The sequence below is a fragment of the Rhinatrema bivittatum genome, chromosome 4, assembly GCF_901001135.1.
Source record: "Rhinatrema bivittatum chromosome 4, aRhiBiv1.1, whole genome shotgun sequence".
NCBI classification, from domain to species: Eukaryota; Metazoa; Chordata; class Amphibia; order Gymnophiona; family Rhinatrematidae; genus Rhinatrema; species Rhinatrema bivittatum.
The window spans coordinates 456584408-456609450 of record NC_042618.1 but is presented as its reverse complement, the minus strand read 5'-3'; the positions used below and the strand labels follow the sequence as shown (position 1 = coordinate 456609450).

The window sequence follows — 25043 nt, the reverse complement described above, 5'->3', positions numbered from 1 at the left end:
ATCAGTTAAGCAGCTCTTGGTAAGTAACATGCTCATGCTATTTAATCAAGGTATTTTCCCCTTTCTGCATCCAACAATAGCACAAGTTTTCTATTTCTGATGGATTGTTTTTTACTGTATCACTCAATAAGTGGCCTTTTAACCTGCCTGTTAAGTTTTTTTGCAAGCCCCTGCTAAAATTGGTTTCTGCACATTTTATTGCATGGGCCCCCTAAATGCTGATTGGCTTGAGATCAGCAAGAGGGATGCCATCAGATTTTTTTTCTGGTGGGTTTTGGCGTGATTGGCAGTGGTTTGATGGAAATGCACTGATGATCCAAAGGTTTGCAAAATCCACTTCAGATTTTCAATGAAATGGATATGCATAGGATACTTATCAGAACATTGTCCGAGCCATTGATGCAACACTTCTTCAGAGCTTCAGTTCACAAGTTAGCTATCTGGCTAACTTGGCCGTGATATTTAGTGATACGGCTGCACTGCTGAATATACCTGGATATCTAATGGTTAGACAGATAAGTTAGACCTGCTGCTGAGCACATCTAAAGTTAGCTGGATATTCTTACAAAGCATTTTTCCAATAGATACCGAATGGGAGAAAAGCCTTAGTAAATCAGACCCTTAGCCAGATAAGGCTGAATACTGGCACTTTTCCAGGTTAACTGCCTGATTCACTAAGGCTTTTCTCCCATTCTGTGTCTATGGGGAACTACCTTGATGAATCAGGCCCTAAGTTAGCCGGATAAGTAATTCCACTCTGGAAAGCCCCATGATGCACCCCACCCATTCCCACACACAAACTTAGCCGCATAAGTATTTAGACAAATAAATAGTTACCTGGCTAACAGGCAGCCACTGAACACAGCCAAATATTAGAATTGTGCCACTTAGCTGGATAAGTCTGAACTTATCTAGCTAAGTGGTGCTCAATATTGACCTCTAAGGGTTTTCTCCCATTTTGTGTCTATGGGGAAAAAGCTTAGTAAATCAAGCCCTTAGTAATCTTATACGTATGCCTGCTTCTTCTATTATTTTAGATTGATACAATGGTAATTCTGCCAATTGCAAAGAGTAAAACTAAATGTCATTTGACAAAGAGAAGTTTAGAAGTCAGAATCACAAAGTTGTTAAGTACTGTTAGAAAGCAGAATAGAATTAAAAATAGAATCAATCCTGTGACTGCACTAAGTAATCCTTGCTTTACAAGCTTGCTTTCATGACAACATATACACTACAAGGTATTATCCAAATTTACAGTGCTTCAGGGGTGCTTTCTTGGCTTGATGTTTATGCATTTATTTAGCTGAAACAGAAAAGTCCTGAATACGTAGCTTGAAAGGACATTGCTGTTAATGGCTGGTTGCATTAATTATAGTCTCACATTAATTATAGTCTCACATATGACCACCTGAAGTCAACGATTTAACCTACACTATAAAGAGTAAGACAAAGATGATAAAACATTATGAACTTGCTGAAATGCAATTGCAAAATAGATCTCATGGTGCAGACCATTAATAAGTCACAAATTTCTATGGAGAGCTTTGGAGTGTCCTGTGATCTTGCACGGCTTACCCCCAGGAATCTGTAAGAACCATCACAGGGGAATTCAACTTGAATAAATGACAGAACCCCAAATACTAGGGCAAGTTCATAAGAAAAAAATAAGGGGAATCTCTGTTCTGTAAGGACTAGCACTGGTCATTCTTAGAGAACCAAGATGGCTCAGAACTAAACAAGATTTTAATGACTTTTAGCTTACTTATTTATTTATATTCCACTTTTTGGCACTTTAAAACAGATTACATTCAGGTACTGTAGAAGGGAGCTGCAGCAGCGTATGGGACAAAGTGCTGCTATTGTTCCATAAACAGGACATGGTTGAAACTAGCTGATGTGGCCTGCTGGATAGGAACTTGCAGTGGCCTTCTCAGACATTCTGTCCATTCAGACAGAATTATTTTGCTCAACAGGCTGTCTCTCCCAGTATGTCCACTGTCATGTGAACCTGCTGCTAGGGCAAAATCAGCTTTTAGACACCCACCAATGACGTACCGACGACTGTGACACATCCAATCAATGCTTACCATTGGGATTGGCCGGGCATTCACGTCTAACCTGGGGCAGGACATCTAGGGAGGAAGGAAGTAATAAACAAGAAGAGGGAACGTAGAGAAAGGAATTCTGTAACCTCCCCACCCCCACCCCCCATCCCCATATATTTTACCCACCTCCCTTCATGCATCTGACGAAGTGGATTCTGTCCTCGAACGCTCAGGCCTCAATAAATTAGTTAGTCTATAAGGTGCCACATGCCTCTTGTCATTTTTAAAGAAAGATGGGGTTTCTTTCTGCTGGACTTTTCTTTAAATCCCAGTCTGTGCTGCTACAAGGTTCCTGAAGGCCACATTAGTACCCTCCTGGTGGTCCTTTCCCATGTGCACATGTTGCAAGCCAGCCCAGCCTCTAAAGTCTTGTTAGCTTTGTAAAGTTCTGTCTGCCAGTCCTTCCTTGCAGAAAGCCCTTTGCCTTCTTGGATCTGATAAAATATATTTCTCATCTACATGGATATTGTGGAACTGTTTCCAGCTAAGCTATGGGAGTAGTTAACTCCTTGCATGTATTGCCAGCCCTAGAGAGTAGACCTTAGACCAGACAGCTGGATTGCTGCTGAGAGACTACCAGACACTGCATGCTCCTTACTGGCCAAGTTTACCTGAGACTTGGGCTTGTTTAATATTTCTATGCTGGGTATTTAGTTTGCAATTTAGTGTGGGTTGGACATGATTTTGAAACAAGTGATACAGGCATTCCTGAGTTCAAAATGATTTGTAGGTGTTGCCTAAGAAGACTAAGCCATGTCTCATGTAATGTCACTCCTTGTGAATTATTGTACGCCACAATACAATTCCTAGAAACAGAAAACAGATGTAACATAATTCTGATCCCCAATGAGTTTGGGTGTTTATTGCCTGAAATCTAAACAGTCTCAGCAATTATATATGTAGTTATGGACGGCCTTATGCAGCTGTTTAATAACATACACAAATCTCCACTTTTAATTTCTAGATGGCTACAGAAAACAGCAACATTTTAGCCATTTTTGCAATATACAAAACAGTAGTAGTCAGGAAAAAACAAACATGAAGATGAACCTAGGTGAACGTTAAATACAGAACATTAAGCCCACTCATCTAATACATTCCAACGAAACCTAAACTGCTCTGCATTATGATGATGAAACTTTGAATAAAAGGCATTGTACTTCTAAGACTGATTTACTCTGTTATTTTCCATACTAAGGTGGTCATTTACTAAGCATTTTTCCCACAGACACAAAATGCGAGAAAACCTTTAGTAAATCGACTCCTAAATTAGTTATTGTTGTGGTACCATAGTGGGGGTAGTACAACTGTAAATTCACACATTCCTTACATTTATAGCCTTGTCAAGTTGCAAGAAAATGCAATTGAAATCATTTAGCAGTGTTGTCTCTCTTAGAAAGAAACAGTCAGCATGAGTGAATGATATCTATGGCTCATCCATGCCTATGGACTGTTTCAGTCTACAGATTATTCCTGCCTATTCTTCCTCCCATTGATTTTTTTGAATAGACAACAGTATTCTTTCTCAGAATTTCAAAGAGCATATGCTAATACTGCATACTCAATAGCTGGCCTAAAAAGCCACTATCTTGGTTACTTAATACTTATAACAGTGTGTGTCTGCACCATGAGTCAGAGTAAAACATTAGCACTTTCTTGATTTGCCATGCAGCCCAGAAGCATTCCTTAGAGGTGCTAGTTCAGAGTATATACGCCACAGTGGAAAATGAGCAATATCGTTATATTGGTGTGCACTGTGCATCATCCGAGTACATCATGCTCCAAGAAGGAAGATAATGAAGAGCTTAGCAGAAGGTAATGAATTCAGTTGAATCAGCTTATTTTTTTTTTGTACCTTTTCATCTAAAGCCTTGTGGTGCTCAAATAAAGATTTCAGCGCCTTGAGAACTTCCACTTCACTGGAAACTCCCGAGGGTGACTGGGCTTGTCGTTTTACCACCGTCATCCTCAGTGACCTTTCATGTCGCGAAACAAGGCACTCCAAATGCTCCAGCAACAGCTGTTGGGTTTAACATAAAAATGCATTAATTTGCTTTTACTGAAAGGTCGATACTATGACAGTTGTAGTTAAAATAGTAATGCCAGAAACCTTATCATTGTAACTGCATTATGGAGCCATAAGCTTCCTTAAAACACATCCTACACCAGTGCTCTGTGAATATGGAGTTTGGATCTAGCAAACAATTTAGCAATAAAATTGGCTGTTTTCAACCTTAGTTATGATGCCGGACAAGGACAAATCTTAATCTAGGACAAGGTCAAGCCTTAACAAAATATGCCCCCCCAACTAGATATTATTCATTAGTTAAAGCTTTGACAATGTACTTTGTAGGGATGTGGAAAGGGACCGCATATGTTACATTCGGTATTCGTATTCGTGAGGGGGGCAGATACGTTGCATTCAGCAAGGGGGGGCCCCGATCCGTTCATGCGTTCCATTCTTATTTGTTTCCTGGCTAAAATGTAATTAACTACAATCCCCCACCCTGCTGACCTCCCCCCCCCCAAGACTTGCCAAAACTCCCTGGTGGTCCAGCGGGGGTCCAGGAGCCATCTACTGCATTCACGCCGTCGGCTGCCGGTATTCAAAATGGCACCGATAGCCTTTGACCTTACTATGTCACTGGGGCTACCAGTGCCATTGGTCGGCCCCTGTCACATGGTAGGAGCAATGGACGGCCGGCGCCATCTTGTGCTCCTACCATGTGACAGGGGCCGACCAATGGTCAGGAGTCCCCCCCAAGACTTGCCAAAAGTCCCCGGTGGTCCAGCGGGGGTCCTGGAGCCATCTCCTGCACTCGGGCTGTCGGCTGCCAGTATTCAAAATGGCGCCGATAGCCTTTGCCCTTACTATGTCACAGGGGCTACCAGTGCCATTGGCTGGCCCCTGTGACATAGTAAGGGCAAAGGCTATCGGCGCCATTTTGAATACTGGCAGCTGACAGCCCGAGTACAGGACATCACTCCCGGACCCCCGCTGGACCACCAGGGACTTTTGGCAAGTCTTTGCCCTTACTATGTCACAGGGGCTATTGGCGCCATTTTGAATACCAGCAGCCGACGGCCCGAGTGCAGGAGATTGCTCCTGGACCCCCGCTGGACTTTTGGCAAGTCTTGTGTGGGTCAGGAGGGTCCCCCAAGACTTGCCAAAAGTCCCTGGTGGTCCAGTGGGGGTCCGGGAGCAATCTCCTGCACTCACGATGTCAGCTGCCGGTACTCAAAATGGTGCCGATAGCCCCTGTGACATAGTAAGGGCAAAGGGAAAAGGCTATCGGCGCCATTTTGAATACCGGCAGCCGACAGTGTGAGTGCAGCAGATGCTTCCCAGACCCCCGCTGGACCATCAGGGAGTTTTGGCAAGTCTTGGCGGGGTCAGGAGGGTGGGGGTTTTGTTTAAATTCGCTCCTTTAGATGGCCAAATAATTCGGTGAAGATTCGTTGTATTCGTGGGAATCGCAATACGTTTCACTTCCCCGCGAATACAACGAATATGGCCCTATATGTTGCGGATTGCCAATACATTGCAAACAAATGCACACCCCTAGTACTTTGCTCAATGGCAATTTTTGGACATGAATGGTATAAGAGTTTACTATTCTGTCCTTTTGGTATAGCTCATATTTATGATGTTACCACGTTGTTCTCCCTGGAAGAAGCTTTCTGGGAAATTCACAGTTAAAAAATTAGTACTTTGATATTTAATTTAAAGTAGGCAATAATATGGCTAGATGTCAGCTGATAAGCAGAATCTCCCTGTTTGTGCCAAACATTTCAAAGTCTACAAGTCTCTGGTTAGTCCTCTTTAAGGGGTCTAATTATCAAATCATGCTAATTCACACTAATGGCTGTTAGTAAATAATTTGCACTGAGATTAATGGAGACTTTTTACTAGTAAGACAAGCTAAAGCATTTTGCTAAATAGGCCCCAACTGGAAGGTATGCAAAGTTGATATTTTCTATCTAGGGTTCCAGACACTGAACCTGTCTTTAATTATAAGCACATGACATGGAGAGAAGTGACACTTAAACTAGTACCCTTGGTATCTCTGTAGGCGTAGATAAAAGGCAGCATTACCTCAAGTGTAACAAGGCAAGGAGGAGGTGGGCAGTAACAGAACTGAAGCCAGCCAGACCAGTTTACAAGTGATCTGCCTGAAACACACAGATGTTCTAAGCATGACATGACACTCTAGTTTTGCTATTCACCTCCTGAACAGGAGGGAGGTGACATTCAGGCTTTATCTAACTATAATGGGCAAACTATTTTTTTTTTCATGTTGAGTTACAAGTATTTCACGCATAATGATTCTATCTGGCTATTATCCTATCTTCTGTACAGCTTTGCAAAGGGCATGCTAAACAGTTTCAATAATAAGGCTTTATCATTGGAAACAGGATGCTCTGGCACCTGATATATGGGCTTTTATCACTGACTAGCCAGATGTAGAACAATGATCATAAAAACACAAAATAGAAATGAACTGTTTCTATGCATTCTAATAAAGTTATTTCAAGGCAAAGTTTCTTTTTCTTTTTTTAGACTCAGCCGTTTTCTCTTGCTCCTTTTGGCATCCATCTCAGCTGAAATCATGGACCCTAAATCCAGCCACTAGTATTGCCGGTGCACAGTGACAATGACTTTCTCCCACTAGAAGCTGTGAACACTGCATCCTCAGTGGATTCAGATCTTAGGTTTAATTATTCATCTTTCTAAATCTGAGCTCAAGGTGAGTTACCAAGTCAGGCCCAGTTGGTAGGTCTCCACCCCCAAGGGTTTACAATCTAAGGGCCTTATTTACTAAGTATTATTTCCATAAACACAAAATGGGAGAAAATCTTTAGTAAATGACCCCCTTATTTTGTACCTGAGGGTTAAATGACTTGCCTAAGGTGATAAGGAGTGGGAGTAGGAGAAGCAAGATTTGAAATGTGGATGCGCTGACTCTCAGCTCGCTGCTGTAACCACTAGGCTACTCCCAACCCCACACAAGCACCCAAGGATTTTTATATCACCTCCACAGTATCCCTAGCCTCAACAAACCCAGAGCGTGGAAGAACCAAGCTCAAACTGGGGGCCAATAAAAACCCAATCAACAACTACAAACCTTTCATCTTCCATCACTTTTCCCTGACAGTTTTTTCAAGCAGGCTTCCTAGAATTCAAACCATTAACCTTGGGCCTTAGCAGCAGAGATTTTACCACTAAGCTGAGAGGCTTGTAGCAACACCCCTGGTGTGACCTGTGAAGGAGGAAACCTGATCTGGGAATCACACTCCCACGCCTTCACATTGCAGTGTGCAGCATTGATACCAAAGTTTCTTTTTCATGATTTCTTTTTCTGGTTTATAAAAATATTATTTGAATGTTTTAAAAATACATCATTTACAACGGGGGTGGAGTGAAGACGGCAGCTTGCTAGGCTGCTACCCTGGTGGTGTTTCCCCCTTTACTCTTCAATTTCTTCACACGAAGCCTCCGAAACGAAAAGGGAAACCCAGGCAGTACTCTTTGCTTGAATTCCCCTCAGGCCAGCAGACGCTGGATTCCATCGTACGCCCATCATCGGATTTCGGAGATGAGAGGTCCATTGTGGAGCCTGCTCGGGGAGCGCAGGCACTGCTGGAAGGTAGCCTTAGTCCTGCAGAGCAATTTCCTCCTCCCCAATCGGGCTTCGCTGTAGCAGCATCACTGGAGCCGTCGCAGGAGAATGACGCGCCAGGAGATAGTTAGTTTGCCCGTTTCTCTTCTGAATCATTCATTCCAGCCTCTGGTAAGACCTACTCCTATTTCCTCGCACTTTTCAAGACCTTTGAATTTAAGGATGCCTTAAAAATATACTTCATTGAAGTTCTGGGTTTGCCCGCTGAAGCCTGTCCAACGGTTAATCAGGCTTTTCCCCCTCCTATAACGTGATAGAAGAGCAAATGCTGGCCTCTTTCGCTTGCGGCACCCTTGGATGTTTCTGCTTTACTGGAGAGTTCTCGTGAAGAGGTTTCGGATAGAGCGACTCTTTTGGTCTCATTTGTGTTTCAGCAAGACTTAAATATGATCTTGAGGCTATATTTTCGTAAAGCTCAAACTTTGTTCTATGGGAATCAGATTTGGATCTATCTGGATATGGTTAAGACTACTCAGGAGAGAAGGAAACTGTTACTTGTAATGCATCAGGATGCTCTTTCCTTAGGTGCAACATTTCTTCTTAGATATCCATGCAAGGGTGTGGCGACGTACGCCGGCAATAGATATCATTTTTTTTCTTCCTGACCAGCTACGTTTTTTCTTAGATCAAAAGCAATCCTGCACTGTGGTTGCTCAACACAAAATGCCACCAGCTGACCCAGAGACAAAAGAAGAGACATCGATCAGCTAGCCCTTTCTTTTGTAGTGCAGTGACTGTGCGGCAGGAGTGAGTGGGGATTATTCCTGCCCTCTTTCGTCTCTGCTGATTATGGGGTAAGCTGTGAGAAGTTTGGGGGTGGGTAGGAAACCCCTGGGGTACAACTGGCAGGGATTAATGGGGGGATTTTATTTATATGTATGTGGGGAACTTGGGATCAGTAGCCTGGGGACATTTATTTTATCCCCCCACTCGTGGGCTACAATGGAATTTGAATTGGAGGGGGGGGGGGGCATCATCACTCATTGCCATGGCCAGGAATGCAAGATTTCCCAGGCTCAGCAACATGAGTGAAATTCTTCCAGGATTTGCACGGCTGCAGTACTCAAGGTCCGTAGTTGAGAGGATCCTGTGGGAAATAACTTGTGGTAAAACAGTGTGAGGAAGGCTGATATGTCATAATGGGGGACATTTTCAGACTCTCAGTCAGACACTGGACTGGTGATGTTTGTTTCTCCATTGCTGCATTGCATACAGAGTCTGGATTGTTGCAGTTTCCAGTTCAGTTCCTGTCTATACGTTTCTATTTATACTTTATGGTCTCTTTATTCTGTATTTGGTGAGGGTGAATCTGTCTTCTACATATTTAACTGAGGTGGGGTATTCTGCTAGCTTGTGGTTTCTAAGTAGGGATTGATAGCAGCCTGGCTTGTTCTTTTTTTCCCCACAGGACATGTATTTGTGTTTTCAGGCCTGGTGTAGTATTTGTGGTGTTGCCTTTTCATAGTTAGGATTGCTCCTGTTTGAGTGCTGGCAGTTAGTACTGTTTTAGTATGGGAAGTTTACTATATCTTTATTGTCATTTAATTTACTCAAGACTTTCTGAGGACCAAACTCCCACCCAACACGTGTTACAATAGGCCTAATACCAGATGGGTTTACTGGGTGGCACCACGGTAGTGCATGCATTTCTGTACAACAAAATTGTGCCAGCTACAGGGTGTTGCGTTCGTCGGTCTCAGACGGCTTCGCCCCATATGCCTCACCTTGTTCTCAGCTCCTCCTGCTTACCTTGGGAAAATGGCTACCGCCGCATCTGCAAGCCACCCTCTCCGGCGTCCCCGGAACAGCTATGACGTTGCCTCCCACCATGTTCCTCCCAAGGTCCTATTAGGGTGCACGCGCGCTACCCACATCTTTATTCGAGCATTGGTGCAAACCTCGGGGCGTCCCCCTCGAGTGACATCACAACATCCAGGTATTTAGCTTGCCCGCATTTGCTAGCTAATCGAGTTAGCAAGGACTGGATTTTGGATTGGACTCCTCCGGTCTACGCTGCTCTGCCGCTTCCGTGCAGCAGCTGGAAGCTTTTCCTCTGCCCTTCGGGGTAACTACTAACCTGGGTACCCACTCCTCGAGGGCCCTTCTTCTTTCAGGTGCCTTACTGGGATCAGGTACTTGCTCCTCGAGGGCCTGCTCTCCCTGCCTCGGTGCCTGGAACCTTCTACCTCTGCCTGGTGGAAACCTTCTACATCACAGCTACCATCTAGTGAGTAATCTAATTCTCAGTCTATCTTATCTACAGCTTTGCCGTGCTGGAAACCCTACACCGGAACCTCCCTATATCAACTTGGTAAAAGGGTCCCTCTGCCGAGGGTCCCTGGACTGCTACTTCAGAACCTGCTCACTACTGCCACCTCTGGTGGCTTACATCTGCTGTATAATAAAAGACAATTCAGTGTTTGTGTGTCCTGAGTCTAGCCCAGTACTGTGGCTCCCCCCGGGGCTCCTCCCCGTGGGCATGGTCATCTGCCACAGTACCTAAGAATCCATCCAAACACCTCAAAACCCTAACACAGGGCCAGCCGGCATCATTTTTACATACAGGTTGAGGGTCAATTCTAAAAGTTTAAATTGCTGGAGGGAGCATGGATTTGTTTGGTGGAGAAGGAGCGAGTCTGACAGTTTCTACTATGTTTTCATTACTGGGAAAAGCAATATTCTGTGTTAAAAAAAAAAGGGAAGTAGGAGGGGGGCAGCACAGCAATTGTTCACACAGGGCAGCAAAAATGCGAGCACCAGCCCTGCCCGTGACCACCAGGAACTCTCACCCCATCCAGTGGCAGAGGTGGAGGAGGGTGAGTGACTGGGAAGGGAAGAGTGGAAAGGAGGATGTGAGTGACTGAGAGGGAAGGGGAGGTGGGGTGAGTGACTGAAAGGGAAGGGGGCAAGTGATTGAGAGGGAAGGGAGGGATGAGTGACTGAGGGAAGGGAAGGTGAATGGGAGTAGTGGATGAGTGATTGGGAGGGGAGGGAAGGAAAGAAAAGAGAGATGAGTGAGTGAGGGAGACTGAAGGGGAAGAGGGAATAAGAGAGGGTACAAGGATTGTGTGTGTGTGTGTGTGTGATAGAGAAAGTTTGTGTATTTCCTCCTCCCCTGCTCCCCCATCTCCTCTCCACTATTCCACGACAATCTCAGGGGGCTGAAAATCAAAAGCTCCCAGGTATGGAGAGAGGGAACTTTTTAGCCTTATTAGTTTTATTGTATTGAAATATTTATTGATTTTTTGGAAATGTTTAAAATATTTTATATTATCCTTATTTATTAGATGCTCTGTCACCTGTTTTGAAATACTGTTTTTATTAGTATGGTTTACTATTATGATTGATTTAAATTTCTTGATTTTGTTTTATGAGGAATGATGATGGTTTCTGGTTTTGTATTATTGCACTGCGTATGAGTCTGAGGCTTAGGAGCAAGATTGCGGGGACCTGGGAGGGGAGACAGAGCAAGACTCCTGGGGGCTGGGGGAGTACGACTGCTATTGCTTCTATTTCTCTGAGATGGGAAGTGGGAGAATTTGATTTTCTCTGGGTCATTTTTGGGAAATATGTATCTGAATAATACTATTTTCTTTACAGTACAGGGAAAATTTGGAAATTTTGTAAGAATTTAGAAATGTTACATCACAGTCCTTGGTTCTTGTTCTCATTCTTCATCAGAGGCTATTTTTGTTTGCTTGCCATACCTCATAGGCAAGGGACAAAGTAAAACTCTTTTGGCAGCCCATCTTAGGCAGGGAAGCGTTTGCCCCATAGGCGGCTCACAATAGTTTGTCAGTTCATTTCTTTTTTTGCAGTTTGTATTAGTGAGACTTTCTGGTGACTGCAAGCATTTTTACAAGGAGGATGGTGGTGGTGGTGGGGGAGACCACATAAATGCATTGGCCCCCTGGAGCCATAGACCCTCAGTATGCTTCTGCCTCCAAGGTGCTTTCAGTTGTCATGAAACTCACATTGAAATTATGGAAAACCCAGCAGGGGCAGATTGATTTTCACAAACACCAAATTTTCCATCATGTTTGGTGCCAGCCTGGAATGAAGAGGACTCATGATGTTCCCCACCACTGAGAAGACACGTTCACTGGGCATGCTTGTTGGTGGGCAGGAGAGATAATGCTGAACCACGTTGGCTAGGTCTGGCCAGACTGCGGACTTGTGTGTGCAATATGCCAACAGATCTGTGTCCATATCCTCCTTGGGATTTATTAGATAATGAGTTACAGAAATTTCTCCTGGGGTGGAGCAAGGGTCTCTCTTTCCAGCTGCTTTTGTTATGGCCTGTGTCAGAAGAGAGAGATCTGTGGGGGCAATGCAGCTTTATCATATTGAGGTGAGGGAGGAAGTGGAAGCTGACAGGGTGTTGCTCATGATTATACTACTCTCTGTGGTGGCCACTCTTTCCTGTGGTACATCTCCATTGTGCCTCTGCCTCTGGTGCTGTTCACTCCCCTAGCTGCCCATATCTTCTTCATATATGTGAAACTCTGGAACTAGATCACAAAGTGTGGCAAGCAAGTATGTATAGTATTATCTAAGATATTTCAGTCTCTCTTGCACCTGCTGCTGCAAGGAGTCCAGAAACTAACACATCTGCTTCAATTCCCTCTTGCTCATGGAAACCCTCTAACTTTTCCTCCAGAATATTTACTATAGGGATGACCCCTCCTAGGGTGGCATTTCTGGAACTCAGATCCACTGTGGCATGCTTGAAGGGCTTCAGGATTTGTATCAGCTTCCTCATCACTGCCCAATCATAATGCCTCAGGGGACAATCCACAACTATCTCTGTTTCCAGAGACAGATCATGAAAGAGTGTCTGCAGCATCAGATAGATGAAATACTATGAGTGCCAATATCTTGAATTGGATGTTTGTAAGGCATCCTGAATTCTTTGCTGTAACCTCTTCACACTTTGATGGAAAAGCCCCACAATTTTCCTGCACCTATCAGGTTGTTCAGAACAGGATTTTCATGGTTCTTGGGGCTCGGCCCCAGGGCACCCCTTACTGCCAAGGTGTGCAGCACAGCTTACCTGTACCCTGATTCTCAGTCCCCACTATAGCTGGTGTCTGCCACTGCTTCAGCCAGGTCCTACCAGTATTCCATCAGGAAGAGGTAAGGATGTGTAGTGTCAACACTGGTCCAGATATCGCTAGTGAAATGCATGCCAATTCCTCTACCTTAGCCCAATGCGCCTGCTTGCAACAATGGCATTGGTTGTACAGGATGGGAATGCCCTGCCTACTAAATGTAGTCCTGGAGGGTACTTTGTCATTGGGTTCTAAGGGATGTAGCAGATGCTTAAAGCACAGGTTCTCCAGGGCAGGTTCTACCTGCAGAGGCTGATCATCCAGGGCAATAATTTGCCTGATACACCTCATTACTACTTTCAAAACTGCCTGCCTCTTGCCCAAGCACAGTGATACAGAACATCACCCCATTTCCTCTAGGTTGGGTTGCCACTACAGACCACGTCAGGGGGCGTCTGACCTGCTCCATGACTGGTGGAAGGGATTGTGGGATCAGTTTAGGGAACTTCATCTCCTTTTCAACCCCTTTCCTCTGGCTTTCGCTTTGAGTAGCAAAGGGGGTCCCCAGGCTAGTAATGCCACCCTCCACTAATATCAATTCTAGCAGATGCTGCTACTGCAAGTGATGCTGAATAGAATCATTTTTCAGATATTCCAGGACTTTCCCTTGACTGATGGCTTTACTCAGTGTTTACATTGGACAAATCATGGGTCCTCCCTTATTTTAAAGTATTCCAGACCAGGGATGGTCTTGAACAGTCTCTTCTTTGCATCCTTAAGGGCTTATGCTGGCACTGGAGTTGGGGTTGAGAATATATCATGAGGAAAAATGTCATGGAATTATTAGGAAGGGAATGGTTAATAAAATGGAAAATGTCATAATGCCTCTATATCCCTCCATGGTGAGACCGCAACTTGAATACTGTATACAATTCTGGTCGCCACATCTCAAAAAATATATAGTTGCGACGGAGAAGGTACAGAGAAGGGCAACCAAAATGATAAAGGGGATGGAACAGCTCCCCTATGAGGAAAGGCCGAAGAGGTTAGGGCTGTTCAGCTTGGAGAAGAGACGGCTGAGGGGGGATATGTTAGAGGTCTTTAAGATCATGAGAGGTCTTGAACGAGTAGATGTGACTCGGTTATTTACACTTTCGAATAATAGAAGGACTAGGGGGGCATTCCATGAAGTTAGCAAGTAGCACATTTAAGACTAATCAGAGAAAATTCTTTTTCACTCAACGCACAATAAAGCTCTGGAATTTGTTGCCAGAGAATGTGGTTAGTGCAGTTAGTATAGTTGGGTTCAAAAAAGGTTTGGATAAGTTCTTGGAGGAGAAGTTCATTACCTGCTATTAATCAAGTTTATTTAGGGAATAGCCACTGCTATTAATTGCATCAGTAGCATGGGATCTTCTTAGTGTTTGGGTAATTGCCAGGTTCTTGTGGCCTGGTTTGGCCTCTGTTGGAAACAGGATGCTGGGCTTGATGGACTCTTGGTCTGACCCAGCATGGAAATTTCTTATGTTCTAATGTTCTTAAGGCCTTCATGCTGTCTACCTGCATTGTCTAATCTTCCTGGACGTTGCTCTCAACACTGTCAATATTATCTGTCTCCCCTATCAACTCACTGGAGCTAAAGATGCTATTAACTAACCCTCCAAATTTTCTTCAGCTACTAGCTCTTCAATTTCTCATTCAGGGAATCTAAGCCAAGATGCTTCCTCAGAATCAGTTGTTGAAAATTCTGCCTGCATTACCTTAGAAGTAGTAATTATAAAGGAACATGCTGCTGTTTTGGGGTATTGCACTTCTGCTGCCCACTGCCCTGCTCATGAAAGCCTCGTATGGCTCTCCCACCTTTTGTTCCTCTTCAGAAGAAGAGGGAAGGGAACCAGCAGCAATGGCACATGCTTTTCAAATTTCAATTTCTTCTGACTTGAGCTGGCTTCCACTCCTGGCATTTTGTGGCTAAAAAGTCCCTTTTTTTTTTTTTTTTTTTTTGCTGCCTCTGCTTGTTGTATTTTTGACAGACTGGGCTGGCTTTGCAGCATTACCCAATCCCCTGCCCTTGCCATTCCCTCCTCTTCTCTTTCCTTGTAGTGGTATGATGGAATTTGGAGTACGTACTGGGGATTTCAATATCACAAAATAATTTATCGTTACTGTACTATCACTCACAGTACCACTCCAGTGTAGGCAAAATGTCCCTGTCATATACACAAATGTCATTACTATGTTACTATGAATAGGGAACATAAACAAATGAATCAAAATATTTTGTTTAAATTCATGAGTACCCTCCATTCATTTCAGGAGTAGACAAATGAAATAAAAATCGACTTATTTGTTGCATTTTATCCATTTGTTTCAAACAAATGCATATTTCTAATATGTTCTACTAACCTTCCATAACATTTAAATTCTCTGCATTTTTATATTGTAAATACAGATTTTTGGAGAAAAAGGGTATGCCCCCCCTTTAATAACATTTAACCCCTTCTCTACTTCCTAAATGAGCTCACTCCTCAGTTGCTTATTTTGTATTTCTCTAACTATGTCACCAGTCATGTACACTGATAAACAAAAAATAAATTAATTAAATGCAAAAAACAGACATAAAACAGTCATAAATATTTAATATTCATTTTGTATTACATTATTATTGATTTATTTATTGCATGTATGTCTGATGCCTGTATAAAATAGCTATAACAGAGATCAGTGTTCTCCCCAGCATGCAAAGACCTCCCTCCAGGCTCACCACACCCTCTGCAATACTGGCATCATCCCCATTTTAAAACTTTGTAGGTTGGTTCTGCTAACCTCTTCCATTGAGAGATTAGCAGAGCCAATCCACAAGCATGGAAAATCTTATGCTGACATTACAGAGGGAGTGGAGGTGTTGTATGGACAGCAAACAATGTGATCAGAGGAGCCTTCATTTGGCTGAACCTCCCACCAACCTCTCCTTGAGAGATGCTGCATGTTTTTTGAGTACCCTGCCAAAATATGTTGCTGACCCCTTGGCTATAAAGATCAATCCTTATGATTACGCAGCAAAGCAATTAGCAATTTTAAGCTCCACTCTAATGCAGCTTCATATGCAGGGACTTTGCGTACATCAAAATGCTTCATTACAGTAGCAAAACAAGTTCATGTGCAGCCAATCATGTGACACAGATTTTGCACCATGAGGAATAAGACTATATGTACCCACAAACAAACACAAAAAGAAATGACACCGACAGGTTTTACCAATAGTATGTTACAAAGGGAGGGGATATGAGTATGAACAGGATTCTGTTTGTAGATAGGAAGCTGAGGACAGGAGTTGGACACACTCAGTAGGAAATTTGAGGTAAACTACTTTAAAATACTTAGAAGTTGACTCAGACTGTCTCCAATTGCTATAGCATATAATTGAGTAACACTGGCTACAGATTTTGAAGAGAGAAAAAAATAAGTATCACCATCATAATTTCTGTAATTATGATTTAAAAATCTGTAGCCAGATTACACCCTCCAAGTTATAGCCCTTGTCTACCTAAAGCAATCTCATTCTTCAAGTAACAGAAAACACAAATATCAAAGTTTATAAAACTGACCAATCCCTGGACAAAGAAAGCCCTGGACCTTCTACAGCGAAGCCTTCCAATTTAGCACCTTGCTCTATTCCCTGATGCTTTTAATTGGTTCTACCAACTGCATGCCCCATTCTGTAACTTGATCCATCAACAACACAAGAAATGATCAAGGTGTGAAAGGGTCTTTGCATAGAGTAGAAAAAATAGCCTTGATGGAGGACAGCTGAGCCCACTAGACAAAGAGTAAGTGACGTTTTGGTTTCTTCAAACTCTTTGTAGAGAAATTGTCTGCTGTAAACCTACCCTTGTATTGTTTCTTTCAGCTTTCAGTTCTGAAATCTCCTCTTCCTTTTCCAACAGTTGTTCCCGACACACATTCAGCTCTTTCGTCAGGGCAGCAAACTCCTGCAAACCATAAATACAAATAAAATCAACAATAATGGTCACATTTAAAAATGGACAGAAAGCACAACGCTCTTGCTACATTCAATGTTAGTAATTTTAGGGCCAATGTACTAAACTGCTTTAACAGTAACATAAGAGTTAATGCACATAATCTAATGTATCTGGTTAACATACACAAACTGACTTGCTTTAGCGATAATGCAAAATCTATGCTAATGAAATGCAAAAGTATGCTTACTAGCTCTCCCTTTTAGTGCAGTAAAAAACAACTCAATAAAATGAGCAAAATGTAACAGCCACATTAATGCAAAAAAACTTTACATCTGTTATATGTGAAATTTATCATCTGTATTAGCAAGTGCCTCATTTGCATCTCATTAATATTTTTTGTTAGAATGTGCATTAAACACCAAGCTAATGCATGCTAACAACCAATATTAAGGCAGTTTAGTGCATTTGCTCCATGGTTTGCAGCACTCTTGTAAGCAGGAACTGATGATGGGGCGATGCTTTCAGAAACTCAAGCACGAGAACTTCTTTTCTGTACGACTAACAAATGGTATCATAACCTACAAAGATTCCAGGTTTCTTCAGGATGGGGACAGATACCAGAATGCAAACACAACCAAATCCAAGGAGGAGCAACTGCATTGTGAAAGAGGTGGCAGCAATATAGCAACTTGGCAGTAGCATTCTATGTAAGGGCAAAGAGGCACAACGTTTCCAACAATACATAGTCGTTTCCTGAAATAGTATGCCTTGGCAAAAAGAGTGACGAGAACTTTCTGGTCTCCTATGGTGAAATCACTCCTAATTGCCACAGGGCTGATGCTGGGCCCTATGTAGATCCACACCGCATCCAAACAAAAATACCTTCAACCCAGCCATCTTTGCATGATTCATGGGTCGTTCTACACCTTTTTTTTTTTTTTTTAATAAACAAAGGAGGACCCTTGAAGAGGTGCGGACTACTTTCATAAATCTGGCAGACCAATACAGAACATGACGGATTACAACAGCTTTTTAGCACTTCATAATGGGAACTCCAAATCTGAAGCAAAATCTTTTTGTTGTTTTTTTTTAGTTGTTTCCTGGGCTGTATTCCAAAACTGACTTATGGCTTCTATTTCTATTCACAAATGAAACCTCTTCTTCTATAAGCTAATTGTAGGGTGTCAAGCTGGGGCATTTTGCAGCACTCATTATCACAGTGGATGCAACTGACTGCCAAAGATAAATACTTTACATGGTGACGCAGTCGGGGAGAGCTACAAATGCACTTCCCAAGCAAATCGTTGTGCTAAAATTGAGCACAGTGTTTTATTTAAAGAGCTTCTGAATCTAAGATTTATAGCTTTTCATTAACGTAAACATTTTCTTTTTTAGAAATGATATGGTAATTTGAAGCAGAGTATTGAATTTTGTTAGTATTTTAAACCATACTGCTACTTCTATTCCTTAAGGTACAACAGATTTCCACTTAATTATTAGCATATGTACATAAGTACATAAGATTTGCCATACTAGTTCAGAATAAAGGTCAATCAAGGGAGGATCCTGTTTCTAAAAGTGACCAATCCAGATCATAGTAACCTGGCAGCATCCCAGGAGATAGATAGATTTCATGATGCTTATCTCAGGCATAAGAAATATATTTCTGCAACACCACCTTAATAATGGTTTATAGACTTTTCCTCCAGGAACTTGTCCAAACCATTTTTAAATGTAGGTACACTACTAGCTTCCACCACATCCTCTGGCAATGAATTCCAGAGCTTAATGATGCGTTGAGTAAAAAAAATATTGGGGCGGATTTTAAAACCCCTGCGTGCATAAATCCGGCAGGATTTATGAGCGCAGGGCCCTCACGCGCCGGCGCGGCTATTTTGCATAGGCCGCCAGCGTGCGTAAAGCCCCCGGGATGCGTGTAAGTCCCGGGGCTTTCGAAACGGGGAGGGAGGGGGCGTGTCCGGGGGCGTTCCCGAAACGATGCGGCGTTTCGGGAACAGGCAGGCCGCGCTGGGCTCGGCGCGCGCAGGTTGCACAAATGTGCACCCCCATGTGCGCGCCGACTCCGGATTTTATAAGATAGATATGCACGGCTACTCACGGCTACGCGCGTATCTATCTTATAAAATCTGGTGTACTTTTGTTCAACAAACCTTGAAATAGGAACTGAAAATCCAGGACTGGTTATGACCTGGCACCAAATAGTTACCCTACTAATGCTGTCATTAGAAAGCAATCATCCACTCCCTGAAACTTATCAGCTCCTCCATTCAGTCTATGGTACACTGGGCAACAATGAATGTGTTACTGACCTAAAAAGGTCCTACTCTGTAGTATCTTGATGTGCTGAACACGAATATGACCATGAAAAGTTTTTATTAGCTCTCGTTTTGAATATATTTAATATAGTTCACTTTCTATGTTTAGTCATGTAAATTTATCCAGTAGGACTGAAAATAAGCCTAGAACGATGTAATATTGCATCATATTGCATAATACCATCATGCACACATCATCCAGAGTTTATTACATCATTTTCTGATGCAATGCAGTTCTACTGCCATGCTGCTGCTGAGTAAGCTGACGTCAGCAGTGTACTATATGAAGCCCAGTCAGAAAGGGTAAGCATTTGAAATATTCATGCTGGCTAACTACTGCTGGACAGTCCGCAGAGATGCTCTCGATCAGGTGTACAAGAGACAAGCAAAGAAATCTAAGACGTAGTCTATGACTTCATTTTTCAAACGGTATTAACCGTAGGTCTCCTACTATTGGCATACAATTCAAGATGTAATTATATTATTGCATATTACAAAAAAACTAGAGTCAATTTTGCATTTTCACAGTCACATTCGTGTTTAGCACATGGAAATCTATTTAATTATTTATTTAGAAACTTTTATATACCGGTATTAGTGGGGACATCATACCAGTTCACATCTTAACTGAAGGCTTGGAAAATACATTTCAACAGGGAAGGAGAACTGGGCGAAGGGGTTAACCAGAGACTAATTTCATTTCCGTAACATGACTTTTGTGAAAATTTGTTGCCCAGTGGTATCAGCCTTTATAATTATCAGGAACTCCATTGTAGCTGTTGAAAGTAATTGCCCTTTACTCATGCAATAGGAGTTGAGGAGGACAATTTTCAAAGACATTTAAGTAGGTACAGTAAATAACGATTTACACATGCAAATTAGCCTTCGAAAATTGCCCTCTCTCAATTTGGTTAAAAGTAGACTTTGTTAAAAAATAAGCCTATTTTTAGCTTCATGTAGGGGAGCCATTTCCATGGGTGTGCTTTGGATGGGTTTGTAAAATAGGATGTGTACAGCAGATTGTATTTTAGAGTCTATGTGCACCATTTTCAGTGGAAAATCTAATCACACAAAAAGAAGCTGCAAACGTCCACAGTAAGTTCCAAAGTGAAATTACAGACGTACTTTCTCTTTGACACTTGGTTCAAAGGCCTTTATTCAGTCGTTATCCTCCTCCACCACTCTGCTCCTTTTTGACATTGTTGATCACCACCTACTCTTTTATACTCTGTCCTCACTTGGATTTCAGGACTCTGTCCTGTCTTAACTCTCCCACTATACTTTTAGAGTGTTCTTTGGTGGATCCTCCTCTACCACCATCCCACTATGAATTACTGTGCCTCAAGGGCTCTGTGCAGGGGCCTTCTCTTCTCTGTATACTAATTAATTTGGTGTTTGGATTTCCTCCCATGCCTTTCAATATCATCTTTATGCTGATGATTCCCAGGTTCACCTCTCTACACAAGGAATTTCATCAGAAATCCAGTCCCAGGTCTCAGTTTGCTTATCTGACATTTTACCTGGATGTCTCACTGCCACCACTCAACATGGCCAAGACACAAGTCCTTATCTTTCCCTCCAAACCTAGCTCTCTTCATCCCCCTTTCTCTATTTCTGTGGATAACATGGTCAACCTCCAAGTCCCCTCAGCCATAACCTTGGGATCATCTTTAACTTTTCTCTCTTTTTCTACAAATATCCAAAACACTGATAAAATGTGTCATTTCTTTCCCTGTAACATCACCAGATGCCATCATCAGAATCCTTATCTACTTTCCTATCACTTCCACTTAGACTACTGCTCCAAGCTTCTTACAGGTTGTCCAGCGAACCTTATCTCTCCACCATAATGTGTCCAAAATTCAGCCGCATGACTTACCTTTTGCCATAGTTGCTACATCCATATAACTCCTCTAAAACAAGTCACTACATTGGCTCCCTATCCATTTTTGCATACAATTCAAGCTCTTCTTTCTCACCTACAAAAGCCTTCTCTCTTCAGCTCCTCATTATCTCTCCTCTCTTTCCCTTCCTCTTGAACACCGCTCATCAACCAAGTCACTCTTATCTCTGCCCTTCTTCTGTATTGCCAACTCCCAACTCCAGGTGCTTTCTAACCATCTGCAATATACGCATGGAATAGACTTCCTGAGTCAGTGCATCATGCTTTCATTCTTGCCTCATTCAAATCCAGTCTAAAAACCCATGTTTCTGAGGCTGCTTTTAAATCAAAACCCCTGATTATCTCACTCCCAGCCTTATTGATTTGAGCTATTTTCTTAATAAATGAAACACCCAAAGTCTGATTTACCTTGCATGCTTGTCTTGATTAGATTGAAAGCTCTAGAGAGCAGAACTGTCTCTTTTATGATTTTGTAGAGACCTGCATACATCAAGCAGCACCATAGAAATGACTAGTAGTAGAGGCAAAACCTGCAGGTTAAAAAATATCTGAGAGCATTGTTCTAAAGCAGACAGTCTGAAAACTGCCACCTGAGAGAGATTTATGCTCAAGTAGATCATTTGTACTATTAGAGGGGAGGCCTCACAAAACCTGTTCTTTTTCTATTCTATATAACTCGGATAATGTCTAAAATGGATCTCTATTTTACTCAAATAAAATTAATTCAAAGAAAAGACAGCAGCATAATTGGGTAGAGAAAATGTCTTTTTAAAGATAACACATGCTTAAAGACGAATGCTTTTGGGACAACTGAGGTGCCTTCCACTGCACGCCATGTAAGCGAAGAACGTGTCAGAAATATTTGTAATTTACAGGGATAGCCTTGGGGATTACATTTAAGTCTACATGCTAGAAATTGGAGTGGCAATGAAAATATCTTTTAGCATGCATCTTACAATAATAATGAAGTAGATGATGATTTAAAATGAAAGCACAACCATCATTCCCTGTAAAATGTTCTAAAAGTACAAATGCAAAGAAATAATAGCTAATATGTATCTATTTTTTTTAATATTACATATCAGATTTGAAATTGTTTTCCTCTTCTCTGCAATATCCATGTTCTATTAGGGATGCACACAGAAAAAAATGCCTTTGTTTTCTATTTTGTTTGGTATGTTTTAAAAAAATTTTTTTAGTTTCATTTGATTTTTATTTCAGTTTGTTTTATTTAATTCAAACAAAACAAACACCAAAGCAGAAACAAAAACACAAAAAGAAAAATGAAAGGACAGAATGGGGGCAGGTTCCTCCCAACCCTACCAAATCTACTCCCAGTGCCACTGTAATAAATTTGTTGCTGTTGTTTTAGTAGCTGCAATTGGTATTCTTTCTGTTTTAGGATTATGGATTTATTAATTTATGTTTTTTTATGTATGTTATCTTGTGAACTGCTTCTAAAGTCTTTGGACGATTAAGTGCTGAGAAGACTACTGCGTCTCAGAAGGGGTATTCTATCTGTGACTGTGTAGATAGAATAGCAGTATCCCTAAGTCTATAGTCCTCTGTCTGGGTTGCTATAATGGTAACTTCCTGGCTTTCGAAGAACCAGGAACACCATTTTGTAGTATGGATTTTTTTTAGTTGACCTTTGAGGAGGCAGAATATTTTTCTTGCTCCTGGTTTTTATCTGTTGGAGAGAGGAGTACCCTTGCACCTTAGGGAATAAGTTCTGGGTTAGAAGGAAGAAAGGGTAACCTCTCTTTTGTGAAAATTTATATTACTTATTTTTGAACTTTATTGTAGGAGGGAGGGTGGATAACCCTTCCTTTACCTTTTACTGTTTACTGAAGCCTGAGTTTTTAATTTTTACAAATTAAGGGCCTGATTCACTAAAGCTCTTCTCCCATTCTGTGTCTTGGGAAAAATGCTTAGTGAAGCAGGTCCTAAGAGACCAATATTCAGATGGCCATTTAGCGGACAAGATATCTGGCTAACGTTAGCTGGATAACTTGGCCTGGATATTCAGTGGGGTATGCATCCCACTGAATATCCCCAATTAAAGGTATCAGACTAGTCCTAGCTGGATAACTTTAAACATAACCTGATACTTTTTTGAATATCACTGGTAATGTACAAAGCTATTTGGCTATGATTAGCCAGATACCTTCCCACTTAATTGGCAATATTCAAAAGAATATAGTGGTTAAGTTACATTCCCATTGTAAAAACAAAAACAAATAAAACAACATACACACACATCGAGGGCCTACAGGCCCAAACCTGACCCTGCCTCCCCCTCCCCCGAGTTTCAAAGTCCTTACGGAGCCAAACGTGCCACCCCCAAACCAAAACTGTCCATTACAATATTTCAAAAAGATTATTTTGGCTGGGAGTCTCCCCTCCCCCACCCCTGCTCCCACTTCCTTTTGTTTTATTTTTTTAATTCATAGTCTCCAAACCCCCCCCCCCAACCCTTTCCCTTTTATGCTCCCCTGCCCCCATACTTTCCTTTAATGAAGATCTTCTCCCCCTTATCGTGGTAGCCCCCTACCTGGCCTGGCACTTTTGCCAGGCCAGGCACTTTTCTGGCCTGTTCCTGGCCTGGCACTTTTGCCATTGTTAGACTACTACGAGAGTTGCTATCATAGGCCTGGATTTATCAAAATGCACTAAATATTGCATGTGATAGGAAAAGGGGCGTGTTTTATGGTAATAGGCAGTTTAGTGCAATTTGTACTAATACCTGTGCAAAGTGTTAGCACAAAATGTGACAGCTTTTTTTTTTTTGGGGGGGGGAGGGAGAGGGAGAGGGAGAGAGAGAGAGAGAGAGAGAAACTAGCCCTAATGCCTGCATGCTACATAGGTATTTATATCTCTATGGGTGGCCCACCTAATAACTCGAGGTGAGGTTTAGGTATTAGTGTAGGGGTTAGGGGCCATTTTGACATTCAAAGTGAGATGTACAAACAGAACAGTGCACTCTTGTGAAGATTTGATGACCTTCAGAGTGAGGAAACTCACCCAAAGATGAGATTTGTGCAATGTTCTCTCAATTAGTGTAGCTGGGTTCAAAAAAGGTTTGGATAAGTTCTTGGAGGAGAAGTCCATTACCTGCTATTAATTAAATTGACTTAGAAAATAGCCACTGCTATTACTAGCAACAGTAGCATGGGAAAGACTTAGTTTTTGGGTACTTGCCAGGTTCTTATGGCCTGGATTGGCCACTGTTGGAAACAGGATGCTGGGCTTGATGGACCCTTGGTCTGACCCAGTATGGCAAGTTCTTATGTTCTTATGTTCTTAACCTAGCTTGATGGACTCTCTACTTGGGTAACATCAAGCTAGATTGAGAGAACATTGCACAAATCTCATCTTTGGGTGAGTTTCCTCTCTCCGTAGGTCATCAATTCTTCACAAGAGAGCACTGTTCTGTTCGTACATCTCAATTTGAATTTCAAAGTGGCCCTTAACCCCTACACTAATACCTAAACCTCACCTCGAGTTACTAGGTGGACCACCCATAGAGATATTTATACCTATCTAGCGTGAGCACATTATGGCTAGGCTCTCTCTTTCTCTCCCATTCTCCCCTTTTTCTCATTTGCATCGCACCAAACATTATGGTGCTTTTTCATGCATTAAGGCATTTTTTGCATGCGAAAATGCCATATAGCACATTGATAAATGACCCCCATAGTCGTGTAGCAACGGCAAAAGTGCCAGGACAGGATCGAGGTAAGAGGCTACCGTGATCTGGGAGAAGACCTTCTACAAAGGAAGATCCAGGGGCAGGGGAGAATAAAAGGGAAAGGATTGGGGTGGGCGATGTGGCTTTTTTTTTTTTTTTTTTACAACAGAAACTTAGCTTAACCAGTTCTATTCTTTTAAATATAGCCAGTTAAGTGTAACATTATCTGGTATACAAGGCCTGTTCTGCAATCTAAAGTTATCCATCTAACTTAGCTGGGTATGTGCAATATT

The 25043-nt window shown here is 42.2% G+C and overlaps 1 protein-coding gene across 4 annotated transcripts in view; it reads right to left on the bottom strand.

Annotated features, from left to right (window-relative positions):
• Positions 1-25043, bottom strand: part of PPFIA2 (PTPRF interacting protein alpha 2) — a 440428-nt gene that overhangs the window by 218772 nt on the left and 196613 nt on the right. For all 4 annotated transcript variants that reach the window (XR_003856007.1, XM_029597099.1, XM_029597100.1 and 1 more), the window contains exons 2-3: positions 16728-16829; positions 3961-4125 (exon numbers count right to left, since the gene is read on the bottom strand). Coding sequence is in view for 3 of the 4 variants with exons in the window: in XM_029597099.1 (XP_029452959.1) it covers positions 3961-4125; positions 16728-16829 (267 nt within the window). In the remaining variant the exon portion in view is untranslated. The remainder of the gene's footprint in view (positions 1-3960; positions 4126-16727; positions 16830-25043) is intronic.